The 12982-nt window shown below is 40.7% G+C and overlaps 1 protein-coding gene across 1 annotated transcript in view; it reads left to right on the top strand.

The window, feature by feature from the left end:
• LOC137379353 (dynamin-1-like protein) overlaps positions 1–11851 on the top strand; it is a 120040-nt gene extending 108189 nt beyond the window's left edge. The window contains exon 19 of the mRNA XM_068050058.1: positions 130–11851. Within this exon, the coding sequence (XP_067906159.1) occupies positions 130–186 (57 nt within the window). The 3' untranslated portion in view covers positions 187–11851. The remainder of the gene's footprint in view (positions 1–129) is intronic.
• The last annotated feature ends 1131 nt before the right edge of the window (positions 11852–12982 follow it).

Below are 12982 nucleotides of genomic sequence, written 5' to 3'. Positions count from 1 at the left end.
AACCCAAAGGGTTCTCTAGGGCAATTAGGGATGGGCTATAAATGCTGGCCTAGCCAGCGATGCCCACATCCTGTGAAAGAATAAAAAAAGTGCAGAAATTGATCCTAAATGACTTTTCTTCCCTAACAGGCCTTACAACGTGCCAGCCAGGTCATTGCAGAAATACGGGAAACACATCTCTGGTGAACCTGTTGGCCACATATCGTAGAGTTGCCCTGGATGGATACATCAATTACTTGAAAGCTGCTGAATTGAAAAATGCACTGTTTATTTGCATACTGTGTAAAAAAATGTATTTATGAACTGTCAGCTGTGGTACTGTAAAGGAAACAGAAACCCAATGCCATAATTCTCAAGCCCTTTATGTAGTATTTCCTACTGAGCTTATGTAATATTTGCTTCATAGTTCTGTGGTGGTAGAAAACACAATGTAAGCTTAAATTGGAAAATAGAACTCTTTGGAATCACAAATCCACTGATCTTGCCTCCATTCCAGCTTTTTGTCCCCTCTGCAATGTTTGCTCATTAGGTAGGCAATGGTATCCCCGTAAGTTCGTACAGTCCATTAGTACTTAAAAATATTTTACTCTGGCCATTTTTGCCTATGATCACTTGAAGTCACAACTTAGTCTGCAGAACAGTCCCATTAGGTGCATGAAAAATCTTTTTTACTTATTTATACGTTCCCATATTGTTAAGAGCAAAGGACCAAATGCCACCATATGAACATTTCTTCCTGGTTCTGCATAAGTTACAAGCCAACAGATTTAGTAAACGCTAATATCTTTCTGCCATGCTGTTCATGAGGCAGCCCAAATTATAGCAGAAATGAAGGCTCAGGAATGGGTGAGAGCTCTGATCTGAGGAAGTAAGCAGCACATTAAGAACTGTCTGAGCAGAGGATGCAGGGCACAAGTAGCATGAGAGGCTGATTCTGAGAGGACCAGGGAGTAAGTGGCAGGAAACATTTCAGCAGACTTTATGCAGGTAAATTAGGATTTGCTTCTTTGTTGTATCTCTACTGGACTGGATGTGGAGATTGAAGCAGGGAAGTGCCTTGACAGTTGTTCCTTGGAGAATTCTTTAAAAAAACTATTAAAAACAGTAGAAGCATGCAACCAATGAGAATGCAGCCATGATGTAAGATTTTATGATTATAGATAAATACATGTAAAAAGGAACTTGCTGTTCCAGCAATCAATGAGTGTTACAGAAGTACAAGAAGCCACTCTACCCTGCTCCCTAAATCAAGCCAGAAATAACTGCTGAAAGATTGTTTTTTGGTAGCTGGTTTACCAGACTTGAACAGCCATTTTTGGGTGATGCAAATACACTTGTTGGTTGAAAAGGACATTAGATCTCCCATTGCATTAGGTCAAGTGTCCTCTATAAAATCACGTATTACACTATGTGTGTGTAACACTAAAATATTATTTTGTTATTTGATATTTTGTAATTTGACTTTTGGAAAAAATCCTTTGGTATAGTTTCCCCTGACTTCATTCATTCTTACTCCCCTTCCAAAAAAATGAGGAAATTAAAAATTTGATATAAATAATAGTCAAGAAAAGAAGCTATGCTACTCCAAGCTCTAGTAACGTTAGGATAGTGCCCCGTTACTAATGGCTATCTGATTAGTAATGTCACTTGTACTGTATGCTGGAAGTGAGCACTTGCAATATTATTTATTTTTTTGAAAGATGATCTGGTCTGTAGCATAAATAATAGTTCTAAAACAAATGAAAGGGAATAGCGTAGAGTGATAGTAGGCACTACAGGACTAAGGAAAACTAAAAAATGTAAACTAATGATACCAGGAGAGAGAAATATAGAAATTTGTGATGAAACATTAGAGCAGAAGGATAGGTAAGGATATGTGGCCCAAATAAGTGTTCTTTATACAAACGCACAGAGTATATGTAACAAATTGAATGAATTACAGGTGCAAATTCAGCTTGGAAAATATCACGTGTTGCCATTACTGAGACATGTCTGCAAGATAGTCAGCACTGTATTACGACCAGGTGAGCAATGTCTAGGGGTCTTTTGCTATCTTTACCTGGTCTTTTTGTAACAGGGTTTAATTTTTGAACACAGTATTTTGAGCTCCCCTTTGTGTGAATCCTTGTTCACAGCTTCCAATTATAAGGCAAAGAACAGAGCACAAACAGGCTTTCTTTGGTTTAAAGCAGAATGATGAAATTTATGAAACCTTAAACTTAAACTCTAATACGGTTCACATCTACAGATATACAATGTGCTCACACTAGCATGCACACGCAAGATAGGGACAGAAAAGAGCAGAAGAAAAGATAAGTAGAACAGTTTGAGGCAATATTTTGTTACTGTTTCTCGTGCTTGTTGTAGTCCTTGATTGAAGATATGGTCTTGCCTTTCATTGGGGCCCGGTATTAGTCTTAAACTTTGTTTACGTAGAAAACCTTTTCTCTCTCTCAGTTTACGTGCCTTCAGTGGTTTCAGTTCCTTGAGAGGTAGACAGACAGGCAGGAGAGGAGATATTCTCAGTCCATGAGCACTGCATTCGCTGACTGAATTTCCTTTGTTGGGAGTTCAAATTTTAAAAAAACTCAAGGTGCCCAGCCGGTTGGTATTGTGACTAGCTCCTTATATGGAATAGTCTCTTCACATCCTTTGGAGGTTCAAATTTCTCTGCAATAGGGGGGGCCAGGGCTGCTTTAATTTCCCCTTTTTTTCCAGAAGTGTTAGTAGTGGGGGCGGGTCTATCCTGAACTTTTTGATTCAGGCAAAGACTTTTGGCTTCAGGGGATGGGTGGTTCCCGTTTCCTCTGACTGTGGGGGTGGAGTCTCTGTTACTCTCCCCTTTGTTCTCTGGGACACTTCGACTAGGTGAGGCATCACCCTCATGGTTTCTCTGCCCCTGAGTAGTCTCTCTTTGTCTCTACAGGTTCCTGTAAATGCCAATAGCAACTCTGGTGGGGTGCTTCTAGGGTTTACATAGGAGGATGTGGGGTCTAACTTTTTCACATTTTTCGGGGTTGGTTGACTGGGCGGTAGGGGTTTTCATTCGGGATTCATGCCGGACTGCTCTCTTGGTCACTTTTTCCCCTTCTCTTTCTAAACTTTTGCCAGCCATGTGTCTGCTTGTCCCCTTTTGTTCTCGGTGAGGATCCCTTACAGTTCACCAGCCCTCTGCTGGAGGGTCCTCCTAACACCGGTACTGGAGTTTGGGGTGCAGGTTTCACTGTAGGTTGGGGTTTCCCCTCAACCTGGCACATGTGGCAGCTCCTGCGGTACTCCACCACATCCTTGTGGAGTTTTGGCCAGTCAAACTGCTGTCTTATGTGGGCTTTGGTCCTTCGTGTACTGGCATGTACAGCTACTGTAGTCTCGTGGGCCCTTCTTAATATTTCTCCCCGGTACCTCTGTGACACCACTAACTGGTGAACTACTGTCCACTCGTGGCTCTCACGTCTGTGAGGAGAACTCCATTTCCTCATCAGTACCGCATTCTTTAAATAGTAGCAGTCAGGGACTCCCTCTGCTTCACTTTCAGACTGGGTGGCCTGTGCTAACTTTCTGAATACTGGGTTGGCTCGTAAGTCTCACCTAGGGAAAGTTCATTTAATTCATCCCCTGGGTCTCCTAACTTTCCAAAGAAAGTCTCGGCCAGGCAGACCTCATGGTCATCTGCCTGCAGTGCCAATGCAGTCTCCCCTGGGGAGCTGGTTTGATCATGGCCTGATTCATTACGCATTCAGGGACTCTGCAGGAGACCATCTCATGCCAGCACCCTGTCTCTGACCTCCTGCGATCTTTCACCACTGGGGGGGCTACCACCTTCACCCCTGCCAGATCATTACCGAGGCGTAGGTCAACCCCATCTGCAGGCAAACCAGGGACAATCCCTACAGTCACCGGTCCCAAAACTAGGTCGCACTCCAGGTGCACCTGGTGTACAGATACAGGCATACACTGCCCTGCAATACCATTCACCACCATTTTGGTATTCACTGCACTCTCTGGGGGAAAGGTCAGGCATTTTCCCAGTAAGAGGGATCTGGTGGCCCCTGTGTCCCTGAGAATCACTATGGGCTTGCTTGGCCCACTCGAAGGATATGGGGTTACTTTCCCTTCAGATACAAAACCCTGATAACCTTCAGGAATCCTATTAACTTTTCCTGCACTGGCTGTAGTAAGCTTCCTGGTTGCACCCTTACTGCAGTCAAAGCCACAGCCCATTCCGTGTTTTCCACCAGGCCCTCATCTTCACTGAGCAGGCGTGCCCTGATTAACCCTACCAATTTCCCCAATAATTTCCAGAGTCAGCTTTTAAATGCCCTGCCTTGTTACAGTGGAAGCGTACAGGTCTCCGGGTCTCACCCTTGCTCACAGCACCTTCCTTTTTGGCTGGAGGAGGGCCCCCTGTGTCTCCTGCTTTCCTTTCTCTTCCAGGATTACCTGGGCTTCTATCATGTTCCCACCCTTTGTCCTTTTCAGATTTGTGGGGTGATCAGGAAAGGTTCTCCCCTGGGAAACTGACTTATGGATTAGAGAAAATTCATCGGCCAGAACGGCTGCTTGCTGGGCTCCCTGAACCTGCTGCTCCTCGACATGAGTTTTTAAATTCCTCTAACAGAATTACTTCTCTGAGAGTCTCATAGCTGAGCTGTATTTTTAAAGCCCTCAGCTACTGGTTAAAAGCCAGCTGCTTGCTTCTTTCAAACTCTAGATAGGTTTGATTGGCTTGCTTTTTGAGGGTTTTAAACTTCCGACGGTAGGCTTCGGGCATTAATTCACATGCCCCGAGGATAGCATTTTTGGTCAGTTCATAGTTTGATGAACTCACACCTAGCAGCGAGGAAGAGACCTCATGGGCTTTTCCAGTTAGTTTGCTTTGCAGTAAAAGAGACCAGGTCTCAGCTGGCCATTTTAGCTGCCTTTCCAGTTTCTTGAAAGACACAAAAAACACTTCCACGTCTTCCTCATTGAATTTTGGAATCAATTGGGTGAGTTTTAGCAATCTTGTACCCAAGCCTGAATCTGATCATCCATATTGGCCATACTTTTATTTGGGTTATTCTGTTGCCCCCCCCCACCAGCTAACTCAAGCTACTGTAACACTCTCTGCATTCTTTCTGGAATTCTCTTTTTCTCCCTCTCGTTCCTTTTCCTGTCTTTCTCTCTCTCTCTCTCTCTCTCTCTCTCTCTCTCTCTCTCGCCTTCTCCTGTCTTTGTTTTTCTTCAAGTTCCATTTGGAAGGCTCTTTCTTTCTCCCTCTCCTGACTCTCTTCTGCTAATTCAAGTTTCCTTTGTTCCAATTGTATCTTTGTCTGGGTCTGCTTCTAACACTGCTTCTGCTTCATCAGATTCAAGGGAAGAATGGCTGGTCACTAGCCTTAGGAGTTCAGACTCCCTAGCCTTGCCACATACAGTGATCCCACACTGCTCAGCCACCTGCTCCATAGACATTGCTTTTAATTTATCCCAAGTTACTTCGTCCTGGCTTAGAGAGCTACTCACTTCAGTTGCAGACTTGTTAGTATTCAATCACACACAACCACAAGAAAACCTGTATTGATTTGCTCTTTTTGATTGGGAACAATTTAGCTTCCCACTTCAATTTTCACTCGTTTGTCTGTGGGTAACAATCCTGATGCTATCACTCAATTTCTGTTACGACCAGGTGAGCAATGTCTAGGGGTCTTTTGCTATCTTTACCTGGACTTATTGTAACAGGCTTTAATTTTTGAACACTGTGGTTTGAGCTCCCCCTTTGTGTGTATCCTTGTTCACAGTTTCCAATTATAAGGCAAAGAACAGAGCACAAACAGGCTTTCTTTGGTTCAAAGCAGAAAGATGAAATTTATGAAACCTTAAACTTAAACTCTAATACACTGCTATGTCCAGACTGGCCAAGAGAGTGTGGGAAAATGGCGCACTGACACGGAACACTAAAGTCCGAGTGTATCAGGCCTGTGTCCTCAGTACCTTGCTCTATGGCAGCGAGATCTGGACAACGTATGTCAGCCAAGAGCGACGTCTCGATTCATTCCATCTTCGCTGACTCCGGAGAATACTTGGCATCAGGTGGCAGGACCGTATCTCCAACACAGAAGTCCTCGAGGCGGCCAACATCCCCCCAGCTTATACACACTACTGAGTCAGTGGCGCTTGAGATGGCTTGGCCATGTGAGCCGCATGGAAGATGGCAGGATCCCCAAAGACACATTGTACAGCGAGCTCGCCACTGGTATCAGACCCACCGGCCGTCCATGTCTCCACTTTAAAGACGTCTGCAAACACGACATGAAACCCTGTGACATTGATCACAAGTCGTGGGAGTCAGTTGCCAGCGTTCGCCAAAGCTGGCGGGCAGCCATAAAGACGGGGCTAAAGTGTGGCGAGTCGAAGAGACTTAGTAGTTGGCAGGAAAAAAGACAGAGGCGCAAGGGGAGAGCCAACTGTGCAACAGTCCCGACAAACAAATTTCTCTGCAGCACCTGTGGAAGAGCCTGTCACTCTAGAATTGGCCTTTATAGCCACTCCAGGCACTGCTTCACAAACCACTAACCACCTCCAGGCGCTTACCCATTGTCTCTCGAGATAAGGAGGCCAAAGAAGAAGAAGAATATGGTTCACATCTACAGATATACGACGTGCTCACGCTAGCATGCACACGCAAGATAGGGACAGAAAAGAGCAGAAGAAAAGATAAGGAGAGCAGTTTGAGGCAATATTTTGTTACTGTTTCTCGTGCTTGCTGTAGTCCTTGATTGAAGATATGGTCTTGCGTTTCATTGGGGCCCAGTATTAGTCTTAAACCTTGTTCGCGTAGGAAACCTTTTCTCTCTCTCAGTTTACGTGTCTTCAATGGTTTCAGTTCATTGAGAGATAGACAGGCAGGAGAGGAGATGTTCTCAGTCCATGAGCACACGGTATTCTTGACTCAATTCCCTTTGTTGGGAGTTTAAATTCTAAAAAACTCCCAAGGTGCCCAGCCGGTTGGTCATATGACTAGCTCCTTATATGGAACAGTCGCTTCACATCCTTTTGTTGGAGGTTCAAATTTCTTGGAACAGCCAGTTAGCCATGTGACTAAAACTGGTCTGACCACTTCTGTGTATTGGGGAAGCAACTACTGGATCCCCATTGTTTCAACATTGTTACTATGGAAATGTCTTTCCGGTCAGGGCTTGCAATTTTAAGTTTTAATGTTCATGTGGTAAAATAATGTGTGCCTCAGTCTTGTCAGGCAAACCCCACCTGCCAACTAGAAACTAAATGTGCCAGGTTATAAGGTCTACAGGAAAGATAGGTTACTCCTCTCCCTTTATTATTTTCCCTTAGTCATTAAGAATGCAATCACTTCAATGATGAGAGGATATAACAAGAAGTAAGCAAGCAGTGGAGACTTTATGGGTAGAATTATCAAATAGAAAAGTATTTAAGACTATAGTGGGAGTTGTGTATAGGTCCGCCGGTACAACTGTGAGGCCGAATATATTAATGCAGAGTTTAGACAGGCATGTAGTGAAGGCAGAGTGTAGTAAGATTGGAATTAGCTCATGTCAAATAGGCAGTGAACATCGTGAATGTTTTCAGGATCATTTTCTGCAACAGTATGTTCCAGAACCGACAAAGGGACACGCCATATTAGATTTAGTAATGAGTCAGATTTAGTTAACAGCCTGACAGTGTGAACATTTTTCTAATAGTGACCATAATATGATAAGAGTTCAACATAGTGTTTGAAAGGGAAAAACGTGAAACAGCTACTAAGATTTTAGATTTGGGTAAAGCTGACTTCAATGTGATGAGACCGAGACTGTCCACAGTAAACTGGGAAAATCTGTTGATGGGTAAAAAGATAGATGATCAATGGGAGGTGTTCAAAAAAGAATTTAATGTGATACAGAACCAGTTTATATCCCTAATGGGTAAGGGCTGTGCTTGCCAAAAAAAAGGCCATGGGTAACTAAAGAGGTAAGAGACAACATAAAACTAAAAGATAAAGCATACAAAGATGCAAAAAAAGCACAAATTCTGGTGAATGGGAAAGACACAAAGGGTGACAAAACCATTAGAACTATGAAAAAGGAGCTTGCAATGGGATATTAAAATCAACACATTGGTAAAAATCTAAGGAAAGGCAGTGCTAGTCCCCTTGCAAATTGATAATGGTGATATTGTAAATGAAAATAAGGAAATAGTGGGCATGTTGAATAATGACTTTACATCAGTATTTACAGTACAGGAAAAGGATAGCTTGCTGGACAACCCAGGAAACTAATTGAATCAGGGACTGCGACAACTGTGGGTGCACCATAATTAACATAAGCAAATAACAGTAATGAAGAAAATAATGGCACTACAGAGTGGCAAATCTCCAGGACCAGATGGTTTCCATCCCAGAGTTTTAAATGAAGTAGGTGAGAACATTGCAGGTACCCTAACTATAATCTTCCAAAGTTCTCTCAATTCGGGAACACTTCCTTTAGATTGGGAAAATTATGCTGTGTAAAGAAAGGTGAGAGAGAGAAACCAAAGAATTGTAGACTGGTTAGTCTTATGTCGGGAAATGACTAGGGTCTATAAATTAAGGATAAAGTGACTTGAAAATTTAAAAACCTTGAAAATTTTCAGCTGATCAGAGAGAGCCTGAATTTGTAAAAGGTAGGTCATGCTTGATGAACCTTCAAATTGTTTGAAGAGGTGACTAAAGTAGTGGACCGGGGAATGTCTATTGATATTCATGTGGACATTCAGAAGGGGTTTTATAAAGTTATTCATAAAAGACTTTTAGACCGGGACATGGAATTGAAGGCTAATTATTGACCTGGTTAGGAGATTGGCTGAGATGTAGGAAACAGAGTAGGGATAATGTGCAGGTACTCTAATTAGCAGATGTAATTTATGGTCTCCTGGAGGGATCTATGTCGGGGCCTCAACTATTCACCGTATTTATTAACAAACTAAATGATGAGATAGAAAGCCACATATCCAAGTTTGCCAATGACACAAAGATGGGCAACATTGTAATCAGTGTGCATGGAACCATAAAATTACAAGAGATATTAATGGATGAAGAGAATAGGAAAAACCGAAGGCAAATGGATTTCATTGTTTGTAGATGTGAGGTCATCTGCTTTGGATCTAAAAAGGATAGAACAGAGTGCCTTCTAAATGGTGAAAAGATAGAAACAATGGAGGTCCAAAAAGACTTTGGAGGTCTATGTACATCGATTATTAAAATGTCATGAGCAGGTACAGAAAATATTCAAAAAAGGCTACTGGAATGTTGGCCTACAGGACTAGAATGTAAGGGGATCGAAGTTGGACTTAAAACTATTGGCCTTGGAGGGAGTTCAAGTGTAGATTTACCAGAATTGAAGCCTGGACTCCAAGGGTTAAATTCCAAAGAGAGAGTACACAAACTAGGGTTGTATTTCCTGGAATTTAGAAGATTGAGGGGTGATTTGATGGAAGTTTTCAAGATAATAAGGAGAACTGATAGCATAGATAGGAACTATTTCTGCAGGTTGGAGGGCCTAGAATTGGGGGCATTGTCTAAAAATTAGAGCCAGGCCTTTCAGGGGTGAAGTTAGGAAATACTAATACACTCAAAGGGTGGTGGAAGTTTTGAACTCTGCTGCAAAGAGCAATTGATGCTGCATCAATTAATTTTAAATCTGTTGTTGGTAGATTTTTGTTAACAAAGGTATTTAGGGATATGGGACAAAGGCAGGTATATGGAGTTAGGTCATAGATCAGCCATGATCTCATTGAATGGAGCAACAGGCTCAAGGAGCTATATGGTCTATTCCTGTTCCTGTGGTAGGGCCTTGGCTGCTCTTTGTACTTTTGGTGTGGGAGAAAGAAGACAATTCATAATCCAATGACTAATTGTTTACAATGCATCCACTGAAACTACTTGTAAGGAGTTGATGGTTAGTGCGGACAAAAAATTGGTGTGAGCATAAGAAATTAAGTAAACTAAATGCATTCAGGAAATAACAGTGGGGACAGCATCTAGTCTCAGAACAACAAGAGACGGAATAGTTATACTTTGAAGAGAGCCTGAGGAGTTTGACTGAGATTCAACAGCTGCTTTGTTCCAATTTAGAGCTCAGTAGGATCTGAGAAACAGGTAAGTAAGATGTAGGCTTTTAACCAAGATTCAAATATGGAACCGAAAAAGGATTTTTTTTAAAATTATCGTTCGGTTTAGAAATAAGAAGCTCGAGTTGTCTGAAAAATTTGTCTCACCCTTTCTCTCTAGGTTATAGGGTTAAAGGATTTACCTAAATAATCAGTTAGACTTGGTGGTATGATGCATAAGTTGGTTTTTCATGTGATTTGCAAATTATATGATTAATTCAAATACCATTAACTGAATCTGTGTGCAGTATTGTGTAATAATTATTGAAGTTCATGAATTTATCCCTTGTAATTCTGATAAATCTAATTGGGTGTCATACAGTCAGGAAAATGAGGTACAAGTTTAAGTAGTGGCTGAATTTGAAATGAGAATTAATACTCTTAATTAAAGTGAATTCATGATTATACTTGGTGGAATTAAATTCAGAAACATTTTCCCATATATATCTGGAAAGAAATATGTATCTACTATTCAATAGAGAGATATCTGGTCTCTGATAGACCATTCCTCTGTGTTGTTTTACAATGTTATGAGATTAGTGACATTTGTCAATTGTGTACCATCTTTACAATTAAGGATAGTGCCATCCAGTAGTGAAAATGAGCATAATGTGGTTATGGTAGAAAGTATCTGTTCTAACTGGGATTGTGTTCTTGACACAATGGCTATGAGACACCAGCAGTGTTGTGCAGTGGTTTTGCATTGTATTTACTTCCTACTCCAGAAGAGTATTTAAGCCAAGTGGAAGAAAATGAGAATGCAGAACACATTTTTCCTCATGTTTGTTTTTTCCTTCTGCAGTAGCATTATTTTCAAGACCACTGCTTTTCACAGAAAAAGTGAACAGAATCATAGAATTCAATACTTAAAACAACAGAGTCCCATGCAATAAAAGAATTTGGCTTATTCAGCCACTGTAAACCATGTCCTTTTTCCAACATTGCAGCTGACTTTGACTCAAATGTCTACACAAACCACTTTCAGCCAGGTCTACTAGGCAATAATCAGCAGTGGTGTTTGAAACCAATTAAATCAGCACAGACCAAGGTTTAAAGCTGGTATCTGCCTGTGCTTATGGTTCAGCTATTCATTGGTTGCATTTATATTTTAATACATGTAGGCTAGGGGAACCAAGTGGTGCTGGAGTCTATTAATATGACTGCAAAATGAACAATACTCTCTGGATTCAGTTCTCAACATCTCAGTGGATTAAGTTAACACATGCATTATGCTGTCCTTATAATGGTTCACTGTAATATTTTCATCATTTCCATTTGTGAATCTAATGTTTCTTTTTAGATTTTGATAGAATATACATTGGGTGTAAAGTTTCCTGTTCACTCACATTAGGCATTATATGGCTCAAATATGTGTAATTTCATTAATCTGTATGCACTTGCAGTAAACTGTATACCATCATTGCAGTGGGGTATTGACAATGAAGGAGCTACTATTGGTTAGTCTAGTATCTCCTGGTTAACTGTAAGTTTCAAGTGGAATATAGATCCTGCATCCTGTATTTTTGAAACATGTAGAGTATAGATCCTGTATGTTTGAAACATGTACCAATGTTGCAAATGCTTTCTGGATGGTATATGCACCAGACTACCTCTACAGTTATGTCCATTATTGATAATCTTTCACTTCACTTCTATCCCTTTAAAACACACAAACTAAATAAATTTGAATTGTCATTGGTAACAATTATTATATATTGAGTATGATATACATATCTTGGACTTGTAAAGAAGTTACTTAGTTAAATTGTTGCTCATAAGGTTTCACTTGATACTGGCATAATTGCATTGTAGACAGCATTACAGTTCAGTTGGATTTCTTTTATTTTGACAACCTCTCGATTTGAACACAAACTATATCCACTTTATTAAAAAAAAAAATCTTATTGCAATGAAATGAATATAATGTACTCTTATCCAAAGTCATTTAATTCAAATCCTAATTCAATTTTTATCACTAACTTAATACTTTGCTGTGTTATTTACATTGCTTAATTAAATTTAAACAAGTTTAAATTATCAGGAGTAAACTAATCACCAAAATAAAATATGCAGTTGAAGCATGAGAATGTCTTCAGGATGACCAATCTAGTCTGATACAGTTGACTTATTTATGCAAATTTGTAACTTAGATTCACTAATTGTAAGTGATGAACTGAAACCCCATATGAATCACAAGTATGGAAGGGTGAATACACAACTTGTTGAACCTAGGGATAATCACTTCATAACCATAATCACTCTAATACTTTTTCATGTTCATTTTTTTATATTCCAGACTCTCTACACAGATGCACATATATAAACATGATATTCACTTATATACATGCAGATATGTGTGCATTTTTATATTTAATGTACATTGTATAATGCATACACACACATATATGCAGAAATGAGCTGTGAGCACAGAGCTTGGTGAAGACAGATTTGGGTCAATCTGCTAAATGGAGTGGTGATGGGAATTTGGTGAGAGTGCAAATCCACTGGTAAGTAGTGCATTATCAAACTGAAATTTAACTTGGGTTTCTTACTTTAAAACTACAGGGCAGTAACATCTAGTAGGATTTTGAGGTTCACGGTAAACCTGTTGAATTCTCTCAGAAGTCAAGTTCTCATTGGTTGCAGGCATGTGGTGTTTGTAGATTTCTCTCTTGGTAGAAAGTTCAGTTTGAAGACGGAGCATCACTTTCAATTCACTGCTGCATAGGTTGTAAATGTAGAATTTGCAGCAGGATGCGGCCCTTCTGGCTTGCTGGATTTTCTCCCCTGCTCTTAGCTGGACAAGCTTCTTGGTGCTGCTTTTTTCTGGGTGTCTTTCTCC

The sequence above is a fragment of the Heterodontus francisci genome, chromosome 18 (genome assembly GCF_036365525.1).
Source record: "Heterodontus francisci isolate sHetFra1 chromosome 18, sHetFra1.hap1, whole genome shotgun sequence".
Classification (NCBI taxonomy): Eukaryota; Metazoa; Chordata; class Chondrichthyes; order Heterodontiformes; family Heterodontidae; genus Heterodontus; species Heterodontus francisci.
The sequence above is the reverse complement of the archived record's forward strand: the minus strand, read 5'-3'. Positions and strand labels throughout refer to the sequence as shown.